Source organism: Solanum tuberosum, unplaced genomic scaffold (genome assembly GCF_000226075.1).
Source record: "Solanum tuberosum cultivar DM 1-3 516 R44 unplaced genomic scaffold, SolTub_3.0 scf00032, whole genome shotgun sequence".
Taxonomy (NCBI): domain Eukaryota; kingdom Viridiplantae; phylum Streptophyta; class Magnoliopsida; order Solanales; family Solanaceae; genus Solanum; species Solanum tuberosum.
In genome coordinates, this window is record NW_006238958.1 from 2,064,654 (window position 1) to 2,089,332 (window position 24,679).

At 33.5% G+C, this 24,679-nt stretch overlaps 6 protein-coding genes across 6 annotated transcripts in view; 4 read left to right on the forward strand and 2 right to left on the reverse strand.

Moving 5' to 3' along the window:
* Positions 1-2,902: 2,902 nt before the first annotated feature.
* LOC102578839 (vinorine synthase-like) lies at positions 2,903-4,210 on the reverse strand. Its single transcript, XM_006342185.1, has one exon. It carries the CDS (start codon positions 4,208-4,210, stop codon positions 2,903-2,905), a length of 1,308 nt encoding a protein of 435 aa, XP_006342247.1.
* Positions 4,211-5,643: 1,433 nt separating this feature from the next.
* Positions 5,644-9,027, forward strand: LOC102594951 (F-box protein At2g17690-like). The gene is made up of 2 exons (XM_006342061.2): positions 5,644-5,773; positions 7,721-9,027. Exon 2 carries the CDS (start codon positions 7,750-7,752, stop codon positions 8,857-8,859), a length of 1,110 nt encoding a protein of 369 aa, XP_006342123.1. The 5' UTR covers positions 5,644-5,773; positions 7,721-7,749; the 3' UTR covers positions 8,860-9,027.
* Positions 9,028-10,931: 1,904 nt separating this feature from the next.
* Positions 10,932-13,366, forward strand: LOC102595285 (putative F-box protein At1g65770). The gene is made up of 2 exons (XM_006342062.2): positions 10,932-11,073; positions 11,837-13,366. Exon 2 carries the CDS (start codon positions 11,865-11,867, stop codon positions 12,981-12,983), a length of 1,119 nt encoding a protein of 372 aa, XP_006342124.1. The 5' UTR covers positions 10,932-11,073; positions 11,837-11,864; the 3' UTR covers positions 12,984-13,366.
* Positions 13,367-14,387: 1,021 nt separating this feature from the next.
* On the forward strand, positions 14,388-16,665 carry LOC102579169 (putative F-box protein At1g65770). Its single transcript, XM_006342186.2, has 2 exons — positions 14,388-14,631; positions 15,531-16,665. Exon 2 carries the CDS (start codon positions 15,559-15,561, stop codon positions 16,663-16,665), a length of 1,107 nt encoding a protein of 368 aa, XP_006342248.1. The 5' UTR covers positions 14,388-14,631; positions 15,531-15,558.
* Positions 16,666-17,937: 1,272 nt separating this feature from the next.
* LOC102595822 (uncharacterized) lies at positions 17,938-20,255 on the forward strand. Its single transcript, XM_006342064.2, has 2 exons — positions 17,938-18,191; positions 19,423-20,255. Exons 1-2 carry the CDS (start codon positions 18,074-18,076, stop codon positions 19,947-19,949), a joined length of 645 nt encoding a protein of 214 aa, XP_006342126.1. The 5' UTR covers positions 17,938-18,073; the 3' UTR covers positions 19,950-20,255.
* A 337-nt stretch (positions 20,256-20,592) lies between these two features.
* The window catches only part of LOC102596162 (dolichol-phosphate mannosyltransferase subunit 1), a 4,681-nt gene continuing 594 nt past the window's right edge, over positions 20,593-24,679 (reverse strand). The window contains exons 2-8 of the mRNA XM_006342065.2: positions 23,198-23,297; positions 23,066-23,099; positions 22,901-22,977; positions 22,322-22,347; positions 22,080-22,244; positions 21,506-21,620; positions 20,593-20,954 (exon numbers count right to left, since the gene is read on the reverse strand). Coding sequence (XP_006342127.1) covers positions 20,850-20,954; positions 21,506-21,620; positions 22,080-22,244; positions 22,322-22,347; positions 22,901-22,977; positions 23,066-23,099; positions 23,198-23,297 — 622 coding nt within the window. The 3' untranslated portion in view covers positions 20,593-20,849. The remainder of the gene's footprint in view (positions 20,955-21,505; positions 21,621-22,079; positions 22,245-22,321; positions 22,348-22,900; positions 22,978-23,065; positions 23,100-23,197; positions 23,298-24,679) is intronic.

The following is a 24,679-nucleotide window of genomic DNA, read 5'->3' on the forward strand; positions in this document are numbered from 1 at the left end:
CACTATCGCAGCAGTTCTCCGTCAGGCTATGAACAGTTTTCCACCTTTACGACCGCAGTCTACGGCTACTTCTCTACTGTTCCTCCTTAAGGCTGAAGATCGCAATCTTCACTTATGACCATTCATGGAGTTTTAAAGAAATATATATGTGTGTGTGGTGATTCTTTTGCACAATTGTTTGTTGGATTCTTACCTTCTTAATTATCATTGTTATTAAAAATATATACATAATAACTACTTCATCACAACACTAACAATAACCACAAGTTTCTTTTTTAATATTAAGTCCTCCCTTAGGATTCATTTGATGTGATATATAAGAACAACTCACTTGATGTGATATAAAACAGAAGAGACAATTAATCGCATCCCATAAAAGCATTTTATGTGTTAATCTATCACAAGGGCATTTTCGGTTTTTTACCATCAAAAAGGGGGGAAATCCCCCTAAGTGACTCGGACATAGAAAGTTTCCCGGATTCGGCTCCTCTCCATTTTCCCCAAGTTCCTACTTACATGTATGACACCTATGTTACTTAAATATTAAAGGTCTAGATTAATTAGTTTTCTTAATCAAAGAAGTATACTACTCCCTGCCTTTCATATAATTTAATTTTTGAGGCATTTTTCATTTTTCAAATTAACTTAATTGTTCAGTTTTCAAGATTACTTTTAGAGTGTACTTCCAATCTTACCCTTCATTAGTTAGTACTGGAATTAGTGATTAATTAATATTTAGTTATTTTAATCATAAATTTGACAATAATTAATAAGGGTAAAAATGAAAAACTATGTTAAATTTATGTCTTAATCTACTTTTCTTAAAGGGTGTGAAACACCTCAAAAATTAAATTAATATGGAATGGAGGGAGTAATTAACCATGATTAAAAAGATATTTAAGATTCCCAACTTTAGTAAGAAAATATTCATTTTCCAATTTTTTAAGAAAAAAATGGATTTACCTCAATTAAATAGCATCAAGCTTTTGATATAAAAAGAGTTCTTCTATAGTTTAACAACTTGAGTCACGATAAAATAATATATACATTTTTAAAAAAAAATTATATCTATTTTTTGGAAAAGTTTGTCTAACTTTTTGTTTACTTTGGTATTTTATGACAAAGTAATTTTCAATACTTTTTATTTAATATCTGAATGCTAAAAAAAATTCTATTTAATGATTTACAATATTTTTCTTCGTAAAATAACTTATTTAAATGTTTATTTAAATTGACAGAAATTAAGTCTATGAAGAAACATTTTTTTTCGGTGAATGAAAAAACTATAGATAACGAAAATGATTTGAACTATGATGCAAAAATTGTGAGATGGTTTTTTTTATAGCAATAATTAGATAGATTTAAATGGTAATATATATCCTTTTAATCATGATTAAGGTATTTGATTACTTAAAAATATGCACCATTGATATTTAAATAATACAAGTGTCACACATCTAATTAGGAACTTGGGGAAAATGGAGAGAAGAGAAATGGAGAGGAGCCGGATCCAAGTTCCCCCGGTTGAGCACCGATTTAATACCCATACCTCATATACAAGTCTCCCCCTACTTTTTATTTATTAACTTAAAAGTCATTTAAGTTTGACTTTTTATTTTTGACTGAAAAACTACGTTTTTTAAGTCAATCTAAACGGGCTCTTACTTTTGGTTTTTGACTTATTTTAAGTCATTTTTGACCTTGCCAAACACTTTCTAACTTATTTTAAGTTATTTTTTATATTTGTCAAACACGTCCAGAAATAAAAAACCGACTTAAAAGTAGATTTGACCAACTTTTAAGTCAATCCAAACGGGCTCTTACTTTTGGTTTTTGACTTATTTTAAGTCATTTTTTGACCTTGCCAAACACTTTCTAACTTATTTTAAGTTATTTTTTATATTTGTCAAACACGTCCAGAAATAAAAAACCGACTTAAAAGTAGATTTGACCAACTTTTAAGTCAATCCAAACACCCTCTTATAACTGACATGTTGAGTCGATAACATTTCAAATTAATCGAATTGAACGGAACCAACCACATACCCAAACTAGCCCACTTACGATAAGGGTAGATTTTGGATCTAAATTCAAATGGCGACAAAATTGTTATATTTCATTAATCCATTTACAACAAATAACATGTTTGAACCAAATTCAAAACAACGTTAAAACTCACTACTTGTCATCCTTACTAAAAATAAATAATTCATAGTACTTGTTATTTGTCAAATATAGATCACGAAGCATTTTTCTGCTTTTGTCAAGTTTATAATTAGCATATAGTTCCAGCTGAAATTCCTCCCATAATTTCGATGTGTACAAGACTTGTTTCCGTGTGATCTTATATGTTATATGTTTGAGCTGTGAAAATACTAATGCTTACAGTAGGATTGATTGTGTGCATCACATCCCTTGAGATGTGCGTGAACGTGAGATGCTTTGTGCATTGAACTGTCTCTAAAACCCCTATATCTATCTCTTCTTCTCCTTGAAGTTCTTGTTGTCTCTTGTGGTCCAAGGTGGTACTCTTATATATAGACATTCAGTAGTATTACCATTTTAGTATTAGCAATTGTTATTCAATGCTTATGTATACATGTCCATGATTCTTTATTGCAATTACAGAAAAGAAATAAAAAGGCTACTCATTTCATTATTAGTAAAAGATGTTAGGATTGGAGTGAGAGGAATATTTGAACTTAGTTGAAGTGAGCCATGAAATATTTACATGTTTAAGGCCAAAGACTTCATCTTGAAGTAGTAAGAGGGCTAGGGTCAACAACAACAACATACCCAGTGTAATCCTACGAGTGGGGTTGGGCTAGGGTCTACAACAATGTAACAACACCTAGTGTAATCCTGAGGTATGTCTAGTATAGAGTGTACGTGGAGCTTACACCTACCCCGGGAGGTAGAGAGGAAGAGGGCTAGGGTCTATGGAAGCAAAAACCAAGAGTTCTTGATTACTAACTAACATGTTCATTTCTTCTTCATCCAAAGTCACCCATGCTTCAATTCCATTATCACACCTACTTGATTCCATAAGTATAATAAGATTCATGAAAAATGAACACTTTGAACTTATACTACTCACCCATATTGGTTTTCCAAATCCAAAATCAATGTCATAGAATCCAAACTTGCACCAACTACTAAAACCATAGTGATTTGCACCTTTTGAGCAAAAATCTCCAATCTCCTTAAGAGACTTCCTCATCAAACTACACCCTTCATCGCCTCGTAGCCTTTTAACAAAACAATCATCAATCCTCAATATAGATCTCCTCACTTGATTCACCAAATCAGACAACACCACATCACTTTTCGCGGTATTATTATTTTTTGCACTAGATAACCAAATAAGATTTCCAAGTATGTTCTCTGGCAAAGCTGGTGCTGCTCTTTTCCTCAAGTTCACAATGTGTGTTAGCAGTGAATTAGACTTCTTATTAGAAGCTATTAAACATTTCCATATAAAAGATGAGACAACCTCAACTTTAGTAGGATATTTAATATGTGCACTTGTTGACATTCTTTTAAGGTTGTCTATAACAGAGTCATTAAAAACAAACCTTTTTGTAACAAAATTTCCTTTCTTGAACATTGAACTCCACATTGTCATAGATGTGTCTCTTAACCACAAATCATCACATGGAAAAAAGTAATTAGCCATTAAATTAGGACATGTTACTAATCCAGACCAATTTTTAAGAAATGTACTAAGTCCTGCTCCATCAAGAACCTTATGTGCTATACATAAACCAATTGCAATTCCACCACATTCAAAAACATTAATTTGAATGTTTGTCACATAATCTCCTACACCTAAGACCTTAAAAGGAGGTTGACAAGGAAGAAATTGACCAATTGATTCGAGGTTTGGTTCGTTTAGGTAATCGATTAGATGGCAATTAACATTAGTTGTAACATAATTAACTCCTTGATCATTGCAATCAATAGAGAGTTCATCTTTAAACCTCCCTGCTAGGGGATAAAAGGATGACAACGTTTGAGCTAGTGATTTCTTTAACAATGATGATTTTTCGCGGAGTTTAACGTCGTTAAGATTTGGATAAAAGAGTACAATTGGTGCATAAGGAGCTGGAATGAGTTGATCTAAGAGACAAAGATTGAATTTTTTTAGGTGATTTGGTGTTGGAGATGAAGGTTGGATATTTTCTCTTGAAATAACTTGAACTTTCATCATATTTGGCTTATGAAAAAGTTGAATAATTGGAAGAGCTTATAAAGATAGTTTTTTTTGGGAGACATAATAGATGCTAATTAGCATCTTTATTAAACTTTGTCATATACATAAATGTTGAAAAAGGAATCATTAATTATAGAAATCTTAGAAATTAATATATCTCTAGTTATAGTTTTGTTAATGGTCTATGGATAGCAATGACATGTTGATGATAACAACTATAAAATAAAAATTGAAAAGCACTATACATTTGATGGTAATTAATGTCTATGTAAGATTGATCTAATTTGTGTGCCCTTGATTTTCAGGTATGCAAACAAAGTTCTATATCGATATTTAGTAGTCGTTTAGAATAATAAGTTATACATTATAGTTAAGGTGCGAGAATATTGTAAATAATATCATTTTTTTGGATAAATCGTACAGACTGTACTCAATTCGAAATATTCAGAACCAAGCAACATGACAAATTGCCGCTGCACCATAATCAAACTGCAGAATCTGCATTAGTCTTACTCTTTGGCAGTATCGTTAGAGTACATTAGAAACTACTTTTATTAATGCTATCATTAATCCATGAGTGATTAAGAAAGATTTGGTGCTTGTATAAACAACACAAATATTCTTTTTGGGGAAAATTCTATGTTTCTTATTGAAATGGAACTGTTTTTAATGTTTGATTGAATTGATTTTCGTTTTATATAGGTTGGAAAATGATCTTTCTCATCTCTTAGGGTGCGATCTTTTTTGAACTTTGTTAATGTGAAATGTTTTGTGCATCGAACTGTCTTTTCTTTAAGATGTTATTCATTTATCTCATCAATACAAGTTTGTGAACATATTTTAATAGTGAACTTGTTATATTATTTAACTTATGAATTCAATATATAAATACTTGTTTGAATTTTTGCATTTTTTCGTATATATTCATGTGTCAAATTAATTTTAAAAATATAATATAAGGTTTGATTGAAGATGTAGCTATTATGAGAGTTGTGTAGAATATATTTTTAGGTTCAATATTGTCTCTTTTAATTGATTTCCTCTATGTTCAAATTTTGTATGAATAATAAGTTATAACTTTTGCAATATAATTTTGTGGGTACTAAAATTATATTTATATTATGTCTCTAATTGTCTAGAGGAACTAAATTATATCTTGTAAGATATATTTGTGAGTTATGAACTGAACTTATGTCTCTCACAACACAAGTTTGGTAGAATTTACGCGACATAACTTATTAATTTGTGTATATTATGATACGAAAATATAAGCTTTTGTCTTGCGATTTTTTGTTTTTTCAATGTGATAGATATTTTTAACCACTTTTTATTACTTAAAGGGTTGAAGGACACAAATTAAAGAACATTAATTTTTGAGGGCTAAAAGTTACACACCACCCCAAAATAATGACATATGGCCCTAAAATTATGGGCCGGGTTGAAGTTTTTAGTGCTTCACATTTTAGTTAATTTCACAACAGAAAATTACTCTTAATTCGAAACCTAGATTTTCCATTTTCCCCTTTAAGAGTGATCACGGAAATTGGAGAAGTATAATCGGTGAGTATTACGAATATCAGTCTGCAATTTTACTGATTTATGTTTCATATATACTAGATTAGTAGCACTTTTATTGATATGTAGATGTCCTGATTACTGTAATGATCTGCTGTTTGCTATGTCTTCATATGCATATCACTTGTTTGATAAAAGTCCCCTTAAAAAGAAGGAAAAATAGAGTTAAAATTCACCATCCAATTACATATATGGTGTTGCCTCGTGGAGGTAAAGGTCTGCCTACACACTATCCTCCTGAGACGCCAATTGTGGGATTACACGGGGTATGTTGTTGTTGTTCTTGTTTACTAGTTAGTTACATGGTGTAGAATCAAATAAGAATTACCAAATCTTCAACTTCCTAAATTATAACAACACAATTAGACAAAATTGAAGTTAGCAACGCGCCAATACCATGGTGAGAGAACTCTAATTCGTTGTAATTTCCTTATAATTATAAACAGGAACTCAACTCCAACCAAATCAAAATATCAAATTTAGAGGATGTATTAATGTTAGTACAGATTAATGATATTAGGAAAAATCTGGTTTTAAGTTATAAGCTTTTATATGAAAATATTAAAAGACATATATGGATAACAACCGTTAGTCTAACTTGTTGGTTTATGTTGTGAGGACTTGATCCCTCTTCAATTAAAAGTGGTAATAGGTATCAAAATTAAGACAATATTAATGGTCTAATTAATGAAGATATTTTGATGCATTCACTAACAAAGTAATTATTATTATTATTGTAGTAATACAAAATTAAGATGTACCTCTAGTCTACGTCCTCATCACGCAACCTTTCGTTGAACATTGAAAGGGAAAAATTTCTGATGTAGAAGTCCTCTCAATAGAAGGGAATTGGGAATTGGGGGGAGTTTGTTAGGGATCAGGGTAATATTGAAAACTTTGTTAATGATGGGGGTATATTTAGCCGCATAGTACAATGCAGGATAAATCTGACCAATATTTAAAGGGTAAATTTGGCTCTTTTCCCTTAAAAGAATGGTCCGTGGGTCCTAAGTAAATATGATTCTAGACCATTTTTCAGTATAAACCATATCTACATAGCTATACCTACAACCAGGTGCGCGATCATGCAGGTAGCGAGAAGGATCACACCCCAGAGGGTAAACCAAGTGATGTGTATAACAACGAAAACATACTAAAAACTAAGTTATAAGTTTAAACTTTAGTTATAGGGTTCAACAACCATATTGCAAAGATTGAGCGACTCTAATGTTTGACTTAATCAAAACTAAACAAAAAACTGAATTTGTTTTTTTTTCAAATTAGTTTTAAAATGCAGCTTCATTCAAATTAAGACAAGAATGAAAAGAACATCTAAAAGGGAGCCTTTTTGGTAATGTAGATGCCAATATAAGCCACCTAATAGCATGTTAAATATTGGGCAACAGTTTAGCATTAAAAAAAACAGGTCAAAGATAGTTCATTTTCCTGATAAAATATATCCTTGAGTGATCCATGTAAAGTAGAATATGTCATTCATGGGTTAACATTCTACTCCAGCAATTTCTAGTGTGTCAATTATAACTTTTCTCACTAACCTATCTTCTTCACAGATTAAGAAATTCTGACATCTTTATTGTGCAGAAACTATTCTTTTAGGGGTCGTTTGGTTTAAAGACAAGTTATACAAAGATTATAATGCAGATATACGTTGTACCGAACTTGTAGTACTAACCTATCTTCTTCACAGATCTATTCTCTTTTAACAATTCTGAGAAAGTGTACCTCCTTCTTTATTGTTTGTTTTATAAGACTTCCTTCTCGTTCTCGGTGAAGGTATCAGAGCTGCTATAGAATCAGCATCTTATTCTTTAATGCCAAGCTTCAAAATGATTGGATTTATCTGTTTTTATTAACTTTGTTGATGAAACCTTTCTTTTGATTAAATGAGCTTTTTGTGCACTGTGTATGTAGGAAGCATTCATCCCTTTTTTCTGGAAAGTATGACAAACTGGTCAGAACTTCCAGGTGAACTACTGGTTTTGATAGCAAAGCGTGTTACAGTGATGGAGGATTTCATTAGATTTGGTGTTGTTTGTAAATCATGGAGAAGTGCTGGTACCAAAGAAAATTTTGATGTGTTAGCGCCTCAAGTTCCTTTGCTTATGCTGGCTGCTAATGTGGACGACGATTATCGGAAATTCTACTCTCTTTCCAAGGAGAAAATTTCTTGCAGAGTTTTCCTCCCAGAAGCTAGAGGGAAATTGTGTTTTCCAACGCAGGGGTGGTTTTTCACAGTGAACTATACAGCAGGTACAGGAGAGATGATGTTGTTGCACCCATTTTCACGCGCCCAAATTCAGCTTCCTTCGCCTACTGGCTTGAGAGATCAGGGATCAGAACGTCTCTCTGTGACTATCAACCATGTTGTGTTATCTGCTAGCCCGTCCCTAGCATCTGACTATGTTCTGATGATTTGCTATGGTCGCCCTATATATCATTTGGCTTTTTGGCGACCTGGAGACCTCGGTTGGACCAAAATTCATATTCTTGAAGAAACTGGTGCTTTTGTCCATATCCAATACTTTAAAGGACAACTTTATGTCAACCATGGGTGGAATCTAGTCTCAGTTATTGACATCCCAGAGCCTAGCAATCCTCAGCCTGTTGTAAAACCACGAGAGGTTGTTGAGATACGTGATCTATCGATTGATGCAAGCCGGTACTTTCTCATTGAAGTGTCAGGTGAACTGTTATTTGTTCAACAGTTGATGATTACAGAAAATGTACCAAATGGGTGGAAGACAAATAAATTTCGACTATTCAAAATTGATGTAATCAGAGGAGAAGCCAAAGAGATTAAAAGCTTGGGGGACAAAGCAATTTTTGTGGGGTGTAATGCATCAATTTCCGTCGACTCTTCCAAGTTAGTTGGAGTGAAGCCTAATCATATCTATTTTACCTATGATTGGATATGTTTGTTCTGCCAAGGAGATGATTCGAGAGAGATAGGGGCTTACAATCTCGAAGATGAAACCATTCAATCCTTGAATCAAGGCATTTCTGGTGTTGATCCGGTATCCCCCGCGATTTGGGTTACCCCATCATTCTGATATCAAAATGGGATTCCATTACATGTTGAAGTATAACTCTTTTAATTGTACTTTCTCTGAATGGTTTTGGTCTGTGTGATATTCAGTATGCTATTACTCTTTAAGGTTGTCTATAGCAGAGGCATTGCAAACAAAACTTTTTGTGATAAATGACTCCACATTGTCATAGATGTGTCTCTTAATTAGTCATTAAGATTTGGATAAAAGAGTACATTCGGTGCAAAAGGATCTGGAATTAGCTGATCCAAGAGCAAAAAGATTGATTTTTTTTTTTAGGTGATTTGGTGTTGGAGATGAAGGTTGGATATTTTCTCTTGAAATGACTTGAACTTTCATCATATTTGGCTTGTGATCACAACTATGAATTAAATATTGAATATCACTATATATTTGATAGTGATCATCCAATGTGTATACATATAGGAACTGTGAATCAAACGTTTTTTCCTGTACTATGAGATTTTGGGGTTCAAATCTCATTAGAGGCATAAAAAGAACATTCGTTGATTTCTTCTGTAAGAAGCAATTAAGAGAAACCGGTGGATTAGTTAAATTATACGACCTTCTTAAAAAAATTGCATTTGCCATTGAATAGTTTAGTCAGCATGTTACTAAATTAGTTGATTATTTTAACGAACAATTTTGCCTCTTAAATATCACAAATCAAAAATCAACCAATAATATTGACTCTTTTATTTGAACGGTGCTAGTAGTATGAGTAGTCTACTTAATCTTCAATTTTGAAAAAATTCTTTACTTATCGACATTTGTTACTTTGGATAAAATTTGAATTGAAAGTGTCTAAATATAAAATCATTTTATTATATGCTCAATTGCTAATTTGGAATAGGTCATAATTCCAATATCCAATATCAGTCCCTTAAATTTGTTATTATACTAGACAATCCTATCATGCCAACAAGACAGTCAATCTTGTTATCACGAACGTATCTGTCACTTGGTTATTATTGCTACGAATGAGTAATTTGTCTGTCCAAGTGATTGCCAAAACTCAACATATGCAATGTCTTCATGAATGCAATTCGGTCATAAGACAAAATATCAACATTTGAAAAGCGAAGTATAAGATTGAGACTTGAGAGACATTGTTTACAAGAATTTTCTCAAGTGATGTCTTTGTCAGGAAGAGTAAAATACGCGTTAGGGCATCTCCAACCCTAAACTCTATTTTACTCTTCAAATATAGAGTTTTCTATTTTTTCAGACAACCAACTTCAACTCAATTCTCTATTTTACTCTCTAAAAAATAATCTTTTTCTCTGTCCTCAATATTAGATTATTATTTCTATTCATTCTTATTTTCTTATTTCTTTCTTTCTTTTTCCCAAATAATTACTTTATATAATTTTGATGTGATATAAAATTTTATTTTTTCAAATTTTTTATTTAATATAAAGTTATATTTTATTCTAAATTACTAAATAACATAAATTTCAAGAAAATATTATATAATATACAAATTAATAGACAAATTCAAATAATAATGAAATACAATTACATAAACATGTACATAAACACTCAACTTTCAAAATTATTACGTTGTTCCTATAAATGTTCTATTAATGCATTACGGAGTTTAAAATGAGTATTTTTGTCCTTATTTTTTTTATGTCTAGTTAAAAATTGTTCAAATTAGAGATTTTCGTCTACCATCATACCCTAACTTTTTTTTAATAGTGCTAAATTTGAAAACGACCTACCGGATTACTAAATTATTGTTATGATAAATTAATTATTATGCTATGTAAGATCTTCTCGCCTCACCCGTTTGGGCTTATTGTATTGTATTTTGTAATTAACTTATTATGTTATGTATTGTATTTTTAAATTGAGTTTTTCATCTTATCATTTTAATTTTGTGAATTATTTATAGTGAAAATTAATAATAAAATAAAATGATATTATTGACGAAAATTAAAAAATAATAATTAAAATATACAAAATATCAACATCTGAAAAGCTAAGTATTAAATTGAGACTTGAGAGAGATGGTTTACAAGAATTTGACGCGTTATACTATTTTTTTCTTTGACCAAAATTTTACACCATTGAATTTTTCTGATAAGATATTTAATGAGAAAACTAGCAAGACCGACGTTTACTTTTTGTTTCTTGGTGTCCAAGTTTAGCAAGAGTAGTAATTGGCTCCATCTTCATGTAATACAAAACATATTTTCTCTCTTCTTGTGTTCGGTGAGTATTACGAATCTCTGCCTGTAATTTGCTGATTTATGTTTCATACATATTAGATTAGTAGCGTTTTTATTGATATGTTATGCTAGGGGCGGTACAATAGATGTGGAACCCCTTCGATTTGATTAGTTCGTATGTTTAGTTTTTCATTGAACCTATTATTAAAAATCCTGATTTCGCCGCTTCACTCATATGTAGATGTCCTGTTTACTATATACTTTGTTGTTTGGATTATCTTCCTATGCACACCACTTATTTGATAAAAGTCCCCCTTGAAAAAGAAGGGAAAGGAGTGAAATTTACCATTTTCTTACTATATAAATATAAATGTGTGTGTGGGTGTAGCCTCTATACCTCCACAAGGTAGGATTAAAGGTTTGCGTACATCCTACCTCCTTAAGTTTACTTGTGGGATTATATTGGGTATGTTATTGTTGTTGTTTATGAGTTACATGGTGTAGAACCAAAACTTCCTAGTATAACACAATTAGACAAATATTGAGGGAAAATAACTTGTCGTTTGTCCTTTATAATTTGAATAGAAGAATTTATCCGTGTGATATATATAATGTGTTGAATTCATATTGATCAATATAAAGTAAAGTATATGGTTGTAAGAAGCTGGCATAACATGGATATACATGTTCTAATATTTGCTAATATGGTTGTAAGAAGCTTATGAGTAGGTGTACAAAATGATTGAGTTTATCTGTTTTTATAAACTTTGTTGATTAAATGAGCTTTCTGTGCCCTATGTATGTAGGAAGCATTCATCCCTTTTTCTGGGAAGTATGGCGAACTGGTCAGAACTGCCATACGAACTACTTGTGTTGATAGCAAAGCGTGTTACAGTGATGGAGGATTTCATTAGATTTGGTGTTGTTTGTAAATCATGGAGAAGTGCTGGCACCAAAGAAAATTTTGATGTTTTAGCGCCTCAAGTTCCTTTGCTTATGCTGGCTGCTAAAGCGGATGATGATTATCGAAAATTCTACTCTCTTTCCAAGGAGAAAATTTCTCGCACAGTTTTCCTCCCAGAAGCTAGAGGGAGACTCTGTTTTCCAACACAGGGATGGCTTTTCACGGTTAACTATACAACAGGTACAGGAGAGATGACTTTGTTGCACCCTTTTTCACGCGCCCAAATTCAGCTTCCTCCGTGTACTGGCTTGAGAGATCAGGAATCAAAACGTCCCTATGTGACTATCAACCATGTTGTGTTATCTGCCAGTCCATCCGTAACGTCTGACTATGTTCTGATAATTTGTTATGGTCGCCCTACATACCGTTTTGCTTTTTGGCGACCTGGAGACCTCTGTTGGACCAAAATTCCTATTGGTGAAGAAACTTATGCATTTTACCATATGATTCAATACTTCAATGGACAACTTTATTTCAACAATGGGCGGTGTCTAGTTTCAGCTATTGACATCCCAGAGCCTAGCAATCCTCAGCCTATTGTAAAACAACGAGAGGTTGTTCAGATGATGGGTTTATCGACTCATGCAAACCAGCGCTTTGTCTTTCTCATTGAAGTGGCAGGTGAACTATTATTTGTTCAACAATTGGTGATTACGAAAGATGTAGCAAATGTGTGGAAGACATATAAATTTCGACTATTCAAAATAGATGCAATCAAAGGAGAAGCAAAAGAGATCAAAAGCTTGGGAGACAAAGCAATTTTTGTGGGGTGTAATGCATCAATTGCCATCGACTCTTCCAAGTTAGTAGGAGTGAAACCTAATCATATATATTTTACCTATGATTGGACATGTGTGTTCTCCGAAGGAGATGATTCGAGAGAGATAGGAGCTTACAATGTCGAAGATGAAACCATTCAACCCTTGAATCAAGTCATTTCTGGTGTTCATCTTGTATCTCCGGCGATTTGGGTTACCCCATCATTCTGATATCAAAATGGGACTCCACTTACCTCCATTACATGTTGAAGTAAAACTCATTTAATTGTACTTTCTCTGAATGGTTTTGGTCTGTGTGATATTCAGTATGCTATTACTCTTTAAGGTTGTCTATAGCAGAGGCATTGGAAACAAAACTTTTTGTGACAAATGAACTCCACATTGGCATAGATGTGTCTCTTGATTTGTCATCAAGATTTGGATAAAATAGTACAACTGGTGCATAAGGATCTGGAATTAGCTGATCTAAGAGAAAAAGATTGAATGTTTTAGGTGATTTGGTGTTGGAGATGACATTTTCTTTTGAAATGACTTGAACTTCCATCATATTTGGGTTGTCATCACAACTATGAATTAAATATTGAACTTCACTATTTATCTTCTCTTTTGTACTATGAGATTTTGTGGTTCAAATCTCATTAGAGGCAAGAAAAGAAGAGCACTCGTTGATTTCACATTATAAAATAGATTAGATGTTTTCTCTTGTATAGCAACCTTTCTAAAAAAAAATTGCATTAAACATTGAATAGTATAGTCAGTGAGTTACCAAATTAGTTGAATATTTTGCCTCTTAAATTATCACAAATAAAAAATCAACCAATAATATTGACTCTTTTAAATTGAACGAGTGCTAGTAGTATGAGTAATCTACTTAGTTAATCTTCAATTAGAAAATACTAATGAAAAAAATCTTTAGTTATTGACATTTGTTACTCAAGCTTGATAAAATTTGAATGGGACGTGTCTAAATATAGAAACATTTTTTCATAGGTTCAATTGCTAATTTGGAACAAGTCATAATTCGAATATCTAAATAAATTTACTTAAAAAATTAAGCGGTTCTCAATATATTAAGGCTTAATACATAATTGGATGAGCTCAAAGACTGACCTCTCTAAGTGATTATCAACAATGTATTTGGATGAGCTCAGGGTCGGACCCACATGGAGTCCGCCGGATGCTTGAGCATCCATTAACCTCATCTCGAAATATTTATATCAATATAGAAATTAAGAGGTATTTGTATAATATAAAACATAGAGCACCCAATAAACATATGATCTAATTGGTCTATTGGCTCTTGGATGGGTTCCTAAGGCTCTTTTAGTGTTGTTGAGCATGCGTTCGAATTTCATTGTTAATATCAACATTTGGAAAGCTTAGGGCATCTCCAACCCAAACATCAAATTTGGTGTCAGCACTATTTTTGGTGTAATCAACTCCAATCCACTGCACCAAATTTTACACAAAAAAAAATATTTTTCTCTCTTCATTATTATATTATTATTTCTTATTTCATAAAACAAATTCTTTTTAAAACATTTACCATATATAAAATTCTTATTATTTCCTTTTATAATCGTTTAGTATAAAAGTGATGTGTTTGTAGGAAAAGTGAAATACGCGTTGTACTATTCTCTCTTTTAACAAAAAGGTTTTATCCCACTAAAATATGGTTTCTTCATTAAATTTTTTTCTTGGTGTTCCTTTCCAAGGTAGCGAGAGTAGTAACGAAGTAATTGGCTTATAGCTCTCTCTTATTGTTAGTTTTTTTTATTTTATAACAAAACCAGATTTTCCAAATTCCATAATCCCCTTTACTTGCAGACCAATCACGGAAATTGGACAAGTGTGTTGGGTGAGTATTACGAATCTCAGCCTCTAATTTACTGATTTGTGTTTTATACATACTAGATTAGTAGCATTTTTATTGATATGTAGATGTCCTGTTTTTTGGATTATCTTCCTATGCACACCACTTATTTGATAAAAGTCCCCCTTGAAAAAGATGGGAAAACAGTGAAATTTACCATTTTCTACTATATATATACCTCAAGGTAGGGTTAAAGGTTTGCGTACATCCTATCCTCCCGAACCCCACTTGTGGGTATGTTATTGTTGTTGTTTACGAGTTACATGGTGTAGAAACAAACAAGAATTACCAAATCTCCAACTAACTAAAATCTTATAACACAATTAGACAAATATTGAGGAAAAATAACTTGTCGTTTGTCCTTTATAATTTGAATAGAGAGAAAATTTATACGTGCGATATATAGAATGTGTTAAATTCATATTGATCGATATAAAGTAAAGTATATGGTCGTAAGAAGCTTATGAATAAGTGGTGTAACATGGATATACATGTTCTAATATTTGCTAAAAGGGGCTGTCTTGATTAGAGGAGATTCTTCAAACAAAAGAAAAGGACTTGAAATATTTATGCAATGAATTTTAGGGACATCAAATTGTGTGCTGCTATAAATGTATATAGATGATCCAAGGAGTAAGTGTAGATTATGTTTTATTTAGGAGCATTGTTGCATTTGTACTCTGGCTAATTTTTTGGGAAAATGATTTGAAAGAAATCTTTGGATGCCTCCTTACAACTCATTATGAGTCTTCTTTCTTGTGTCCTGTTCTCCTGTAGCAATTCTGAGGAAGTGTTCAAAATGATTGAGTTTATCTGTTTTTATTAACTTTGTTGATTAAACTTTTCTCTTGATTAGATGAGCTTTCTGTGCCCTATGTATGTAGGAAGCATTCATCCCTTTTTCTGGGAAATATGGCGAACTGGTCAGAACTTCCATACGAACTACTTGCTATGATAGCAAAGCGTGTTACAGCGATGGAGGATTTCATTAGATTTGGTTTTGTTTGTAAATCATGGAGAAGTGCTGGTACCAAAGAGAATTTTGATGTGTTAGCGCCTCAAGTTCCTTTGCTTATGCTGGCTGCTTATGTGAACGATGATTATCGGAAATTCTACTCTCTTTCCAAGGAGAAAATTTCTTGCAGAGTTTTCCTCCCAGAAGCTAGAGGGAGACTGTGTTTTCCAACACAGGGATGGCTTTTCACGGTGAACTATAGGACAAGTACAGGAGAGATGACTTTGTTGCACCCTTTTTCACGCGCCCAAATTCAGCTTCCTCCGTCTACTGGCTTGAGAGATCAGAGATCAAAACGTTTCTATGTGACAATCGACCATGTTGTATTATCTGCTAGCCCATCCCTAACATCTGACTATGTTCTGATAATTTGTTATAGTCGCCCTACATACCGTTTTGCTTTTTGGCGACCTGGAGACCTCTGTTGGACCAAAATTCCTATTCTTGAAGAGACCGGTGCATTTTACCATATGCAATACTTCAATGGACAACTTTATGTCAACCATGGGCGGTGGGTCTCAGTTATTGACATCCCAGAGCCTAGCAATCCTCAGCCTGTTGTAAAACCACGAGAGGTTGTTGAGATACATGATCTATCGATTGATGCAAGCCGGTACTTTCTCATTGAAGTGTCAGGTGAGCTGTTATTTGTTCAACAATTGATGATTACAGAAGATGCATCAAATGGGTGGAAGACAAATAAATTTCGACTATTCAAAATTGATGTAATCAGAGGAGAAGCCAAAGAGATTAAAAGCTTGGGAGACAAAGCAATTTTTGTGGGGTGTAATGCATCAATTGCCATCGACTCTTCCAAGTTCGTTGGAGTGAAGCCTAATCATATCTATTTTACCTATGATTGGACATGTGTGTTCTCCCGCGGAGATGATTCGAGAGAGATAGGGGCTTACAATCTCGAAGATGAAACCATTCAATCCTTGAATCAAGGCATTTCTGGTGTTGATCCTGTGTCCCCCGCGATTTCGGTCTCCCCATCATTCTGATATCAAAATGGGATTCCATTACATGTTGAAGTTTAACTCTTTTAATTGTACTTTCTCTGAATGGTTTTGGTCTGTGTGATATTCAGTATGCTAGTACACCTTTCTGATCAAATATTGGACATCACTCAGTTGAGGTGTCTAAGTTAAACATTGTCTTTTGTACTATATGGGATATTCGGGTTCAAATCTCATTAGAGCCAAAAAAGAGTTTGATTTCTTCTCATGTGTTCAATTCTTGGTGATGGCGATGGATTAATTAAATTATACAAGTTAATTTGGATACCAAGTATTACAAAATAGAGTTAGACGTTTTCTCTTGTATTGCATTTGACATTGAATAGTCTAATTAGTGTGTTATAGTTGGCACTTTTAATTGAACGTGCTATTAGTATGAGTAATCTACTTAGTTAATCTTCAATTAAAAAATCATTTACGAAAGTGCAGCAGAATTCAAATGCTGGATTTTTGATAGTTAGTTGATTGTTGACATTCTGTTTTTTCTTATATTTCTTCTATGATATTCACAGTTTTTTCTTATATTAAAAAGTGGATTTGTGTACATGCCCAAATTAACTAAAGGCGACGATGACATCGAACACACGACCCTAACTTAAACAAAAAGTGACGATGACATCGTAGATATATAAAGAATAAATTATTCATGAATAAACTTGATAAGACGTTTGGTTGACAATTTAAAAATCCGCATAAGTAATATATGTAAAAGTTATGAGAGAATCTATGTATTATTTTATGCAAGATAGAAGCTGAAATAACTAATATATGTGTAACTTTTATATATGAATAAGTAACTATTCCAGTATAAAGTATAAACTAATACATAAATTTCCTCAAAACTAATTCCTACATTAGTAATAACCTAAATAATTCTAATCAGCCAGCAAACGACTCCCAAAAGTATAACTCGTTTCTTGAATTATTAAGGCATTTTGGGGTTAAAATTTTATCATTTTATAAAAAAACATAACACATAACTTGGTCGCAATCGACAACTAAACACTCAGACTCATCCCACTATGTCGTGGACACCCATACGCTAACGTGCCATATAAAATTTGAAGATATTTTAGATGATTACTTTGTGAGTTAAAGTGTTCATTCGAGACCGTAAATACAAGTTGAGGGGTTTAAAATGTATATATTGCATCAATCTTTTTCTTTAAATATCAGACGATTTATAACCGTCCGATCCTTGAATTTGACCGTTGGAGCGCTTCTTCCTACTTTAGGGCCAAATTCAAACACATCTAAAAAGGACAAAAATTAACAACAATAAACTATTGACATAGAAGAACGCTCAAAGCACTAAGCCAAAAAAACACTATTTTTTTCTCTTCTTCCACATTTTTCCGCCGCTTCTTGAATCTTGAGTTCTGATTTGGTTTTCATGTCCAAGATGATGATGAGATCTAGCCGTAAACCCCCACTTGCTACTAGATCTCCTGTTGGAATTCGAAATCGTCGTGTTCTTCAATCTACTCCAAACCCAATTCGAACCCCACCAGGTATTTTGTATAATTAGTAGTAATACTGTGTTTAGAGCTGGAAAGACAACAATTTTTGAGACCCCTTTTGCTTTGTTTGAGTTTTGTGTGTGTTGGAATGAAGAGAAATGGATGTTGACTGTTGAGTTTTGTATGATTAGTACTGTATTTAGAGTTGGTAGACCAAAAGTTGAGACCCCTTTTGCTTTTTTGAGGTTTGTGTGGATTGGAATGAAGAGAAATGGGGGTTGACTGTTGAGTTTTGTATAATCGGTACTCTATTTGGAGTTGGAAGACAAAAAATTGAGACCTCTTTTTTTTTTTTTTTGGTTTTTTGTGTATTGGAAATTGGAATGAAGAGAAATGGGTGTTGACTGTTGAGTTTTGTATGATTAGTACTGTATTTAGAGTTGGTAGACCAAAAGTTGAGACCCCTTTTGCTTTTTTGAGGTTTGTGTGGATTGGAATGAAGAGAAATGGGGGTTGACTGTTGAGTTTTGTATAATCGGTACTCTATTTGGAGTTGGAAGACTAAAAATTGAGACCTTCTTTTTTTTTTTGGTTTTTGCGTATTGGAAATTGGAATGAAGAGAAATGGGTGTTGACTGTTGAGTTTTGTATGATTAGTACTGTATTTAGAGCTGGAAAACGAAAAAATTGAGCCCTTTTTTTTTTTTTTGAGTTTTGTGTGTATTGGAATGAAGAGAAATGGGTGTTAACTATTGAGCTTTGTATAAGTACTGTATTTAGAGTTGGAAGGCAAATTTGAGACCCCTTTGTGTTTTGTATGTATTGGGATGAAGAGAAATGAGTGGCCGAGTTGGTTTGAGCCTGGGATTTCCATTGGGGTCCTGGGTTCCATACCACCTGCATGTGTTTCTATAGGTCGAGCTTGTCACACGGGGCTTGTGTTGCCTATTGCGGTTTATATTTCCTTTGTTGTTTGCGCACTACCAAAAGGGTAGCGGCTGTGGTTCCCTTGTTATGAAAACAAAATGGGTGTTTGAGATTTGTTATATAGCTGATTTAGGCATAGTTGTTGTTATTGTGTTGTTTTTCTTTTCGGGTTTTTGAATATAAACAGGGAACAAGTGGATAGTTTTGAAAGAACTAGCTTAATTTTGAATTTAAACAGGGACAAATATCCATGCTTCGTATAGTAGTTGAACTGTTTGCAAAATTTGAGACCCCCTTTTCCTTCTCAATTTTGATGGTCTCTCTTTTCTTGGGCTAAATTTTAGATTGTATGCAGGTTCTTTGAAAACTCAGTTGCCTAAGAGGGTTAGCAGCAGTGTTGAAGAATGGGAACTTCGTCCAGAGTACCATACCATTTCTTGTGAATTAAGGGCTTTGTCCAAAATGGTGCAGAACAAATTTGGTAACGAGGATGTGAATGCTGCTGATAACTCTGATTCATTGAATGCAAAGAGAAGTCCTTTATTCGAAAGGGGCAAGTTTTATGAAGAGTACTCTGCTAGACGGAATGAGAGATTGAAGAGGAAGAAGGGTGGTGACACTGTGGATGAGAAGAAACCAGTGTATGATTTGGGAGTAAGAGTTGAATCTTCCAAGAAAAAAGGAGAGCCTAAGATGTTCCAAAGCGCGAGGAAATCAGTTGTTGCTTCTACACCAATAGCAGAGAGGAGAGAAACTTCGAGGTATTTCTTGAGAAGTACAGCTAGTAAGGAGAACAAGAAGCCTCCTTTGCCAATCAGCATGGACAAATCTGTGGGGTTATCAGAGAGGAGAACTTCAGCCAGAAGAGTTGGGAAAATTTGAGTTGGAATGATTTCCCCTCTTATATAGACGTTTGTTGAACAAAAAAGTAAGTAGTAGTAGTTTTTGGATGATTTGGATGGCAAATGTAGTTAGTTCTGTCGCAAAATTTTCAGATTAGGGTGTTTGATGTTTGAAGTACAATGAAGAGGCTATGTAACTGATAGCTTCAATTCACTTTCATGGCTGATTGTGATATGAATTTTCATTTTTTTTTGTATTGCTTATCTTTAAGTTTATTGTGCATGTATTGATGGAATCTTTACATTGCAGAACCAAAAAAAGTCTATTGAACTACTTGCATTGAGAGTTGTGTCCTGTTTATTTTCAATCAATTTATCTCCACATGTAATAAGTCCTATTGATACAAATTATTTGGTGTTGTGTTATAGTTCTACAAAAGGAAGAAGCCAACAAGCTAATTGTGTAAACTACAGCAAGTTTAGACACAAAGAAGGAAAGAACAAAGAAAAATGAGAAGCCCCACCAATCTCAACAAAATTAACCAAAAAATTCAGCTGGAACTCAATATAAATATGTTCAACTTCAGGACACTAGATTTCCCTCACTAGTTCAGCCAGAAGTAGACATTTATATAAGCTGGAAAATGCAAGTTAAAATCACAGATGTTTAAATCAATGTGATAACAGATAACTTGCACAAGTGTATTAGCCAATAATGGAAGGCATCATCCACAAAATAAACCAAAGTAGCATTGAAAATTACTCCAGTAACACTATTTCCAATACATAATAGCTCATTCATCAAAATTTTGGTTACATAAGCTGAAGCAAATAGAAAAAAGAATTTGTTATATGGTCCTAGTTCAAGTCTTCAGAATGTCACAGGTTGCTAAACAACTCAAGTCTTCGGATTCTCTGGTCATGCAGCTTGTTATCCATATCAAGTTGTAACCAGAAGATACAGAAGGCCCTTTAGATACTCCACTATTTCAGATCCTCCCAGCTTGGAACTTCCAAATACTCTATCAACGAAAGTAATTGGAACCTACAAATAGTAAAATTCAACTTGAATTCAAGCTAACCTTTGGAACGAAAAAAAGTACAACATACAAATAAAACCAAATAATGAAGTGGTTGCAGGTGACTATTGTGAAGAACTGAGATGAAAAAGAAAGAAAAAACACGGGGTGGGGATGGGGGTGTGATTGACTAAGGAAAAACAACAATAATAATAATGAAGAGAGCTCTCGTAGCAGCAAAAGAATCAGAACATATTCCTGCAGTTTGAATCATTATTTTTCTTGAAATGAAGGTTATAAATATCAAACGGCTCACAGCCGCATAATACAATGTTAGGATAAGAGACAATTGGGGGATAGCAACCAACAAATCTCTCAGTTTGAGAGCATACAACTAACTAAATGCTTAAGAACTGCCATTAGGTTGCATCATTATTAATATTAGAATAGCACTTTGGACATCATAAATTAAGCAGTTAATAGCATGATGCAACAAGAGATAAGATTTTCTGGTCCAAACAAATGTCAATGCAGTGGATTAATTAGTATTCAACAGTAAATCCATGTCTGTAGCTACCTCTTCAATCCGGTAACCTTTTCTTGAAGCCCTAACAATCATCTCCATCTGAAAAACATATCCTTTACTGACACAAGAGCTTATGATGTCTTCTAGTGCAGACTTCTGGTACAGCCTTCAAAACAAGCAATTCAGTTTCAGACAATGATTATACAAATTACATTAGTTGTGAGAATTACAGTGTATAAGAGGGAAATGGAAGCTCTAGCATAAGAGTAAAATGCATGATGATCATTCAGTTTCTTAAGAGAAAAAAATCACACATAACAATGATTCCTGAGACCAAATCAATTTCCCATATAGAAGTACAGTGTCTTTTTTCCTTTTCTAATGTGGACTTCCCTCCTTTTAGTTTTAAGTTTGTAGAATAATAGGATGTCTTGACCAATTATAATTATTATCTCCCAATCCATCATTCTATTAGATTTATAATCTCCATGCCGAAGTCCCAGACATTAAGAAGTAATCCTAATCTAAGCAACCCCTTATGGTTTATGCAAAGTACATTTCCTAAATATGCTCATAACAATTCATCGAACCACTGATTTTCCTCTACTTCCAAATTAAAGCATACCGGAAGGATCCAGTTAAGTCTGATACACCCGGCCAAAGTAGTGTCTGTGCAAGGACATTGGCTCCCCTACTTGTCAATTTGCGCATAAGGTTCCATCCGTGGACACCACCACTAGAAACATATCGAGTTCCAGTAACTATATTGGCACCTGTCTCCATTTGTTTCCTAGACATAAAATTTGAATTATAGTTCTAGTGCTCACCATTACAAGAAAACTGAAATTTAAGAAAACAAATACTCACTTGATAAATCTTGGCAGGTATTTTGGCTGTAAAAAAGAGTATAAAAGAATCAACCATAAAATTTAAAATTCAAACAGAAGAATAAGCTTGGTATAGAGACTAATATTTTATGAGACGGACTAAAAATATACAGGCTCACATAATTAAATTCAGGAAGTCACTGATTTTTGGTCCTACACTATCAAGTTTCAGTTGTCCAAGGAACAAATGTCCCTTTTTCTTACTGTTGAGGGGTGCTGGATGCAGGGAAAACTACATCAGTGCAGGCACAGACAGGATATGCAATAATGCAACAATGACGGCCTGAAAAATAACGATTAATCCAAAAAATAAATTTAAATTATTCGATACACACACTCAGAACAGTGGATGATCCATGAATTACCAGAGCTATTTGAATCGTTTCTTTCCATGACATCAAGCATAAAAGAAACCCACTGCACACCACATATCCCCCCTTCTGTTCCTTTCCCAACAAAAACACTTGATGTTCCAACAAATAGATAAAGGACATTTCGCAACAAAAAGACAAAATATAAAAGGAAACCAAACGAGGCCCTTATCTTCAATCATACTTACATGGTGAGAAAGATCCGCATCCATAATAACAACAAAATTGCCTGAGGCATGCTTCAAACCATGAATATATGCAGTGCCTGAGATAAGAGGAATGTCAGAGACTATTCATGGCTAACATCTTCGTATGAAAAAGAAATCACGGTTATCATATTAAAATGGAAGTACCTAGACCAAGTTTCCGAGGTCGAGGTCTCAATAACTGTAGCAAACAAGAGAAATGAGCAAAGTGAAATGATAAATAGGTATGATCAGGGAAGCATAATGTGCAACAATGGGGTGAAGTAAGAAGCTACTAACAATACGATCTTCTCCATATACTTTCTGCAATTGTTTGACAATATCCTGTGTGCCATCTGGACTTCCATCATCCACTACTATTATTTCGAAATCAACATCCCTGAGTCCAGAAAAAACAAAATTTGCGATAAGAGTCTGCTTATGCATTTACATGATTTTATCACCTCTAAATATTGCATACGAAAAAATAGGCTGAGATTTAATTCAAATACAAGGGAAAAATGAATTTTAGTCCTCAAAATGGGATCATCTCCATCAAAAACACTAAATGATGCCGTGAACATGGTGTGCATTTTTTTTTGCGTCATTATAAACAACAATGCGGTTGAATAAAACAGGATCTGACATCTATATAAATCAATCTCTATAACAATGTCTTCTTCGCCAAAGCCTACTGTCTCGTGGTTGAGTATCGATATTATTAGCAATGAGCAAATAAATATGAAAAAAATGGTAAGCATGTAAAGGACAGAAACTAACTCCCCATCCTTACGACAAATAATGCATAGATCACCCAAATTCCTTATAAAAAGAAAGATCATCTTCGAAAATAATTTAAATGGTGTAAATTGATTCCGAGAACTGTTAAATGTTTTGACATAGCCCTTTCCAAATTAACTCCTGATAAATGATATCTGCCAACAACTCTCACTTGGAATTTAGGTGTAAGCCACATTATTTTCCAGCCTACCAATCAATGAATGTCCTCAAAAAGTTACAATCCTCACGAAAACTCCCAACAATCTATATTAAATTCCACAAAAACTAACCAAAAAGATACGATCTTTACAAATGCTCCTGCCCATCTAACTCAAATTTAAATCAAACTGTCATGAATCCACAAATAGTTGTGAGAACATGGGTGGCACATGAGCCGTAACTGAACATCTCACTCACTCTCTCACACGCACACAAAGAGATAGAAGCTAGGGGTAGAGAAAGAAAGTTTTTGAAAATGTGGAAATTGCTAATTCCTCTCTCCCTTCTATACCTATACTGATCGTGTCTTCTACCTTCCATCTAATCTCTCTATCACCCGATCTTCCTCTCTGATCTCTGTTTCGTTTCTTCTCTATACTCTCTTGCCTCTTTTCTTAACTCTCTCTATTTACTTCTCCCTTTCATTCTATACTCTTTTTCTAATTTTTCCTCTCCTATACAGTTCAAAATTGAAGACTACCCTTTTCCTAGATTTTGATGATAAAGATAACCGTTTTCACAGAGATCATAGCTTAATCAAATTCATCAATGCTTGGATATCACACAAATCATCTTAATAGCAACAACTTCAACAAAATTCCAATCAATTTCCTCTACACAGCTCCAATTCATGCCAAATTTAAGTTGCTTACAGAAGATCGAATATAAAAACCAAAAAACAATTCTTTTCTAATAAATCATAAAACCCATTTTTCCAGATGCAAATATTTTCCAAAAAGACAGAAATTTCAATATCAGCGATCACAAAAAAAAAAAAAAAAA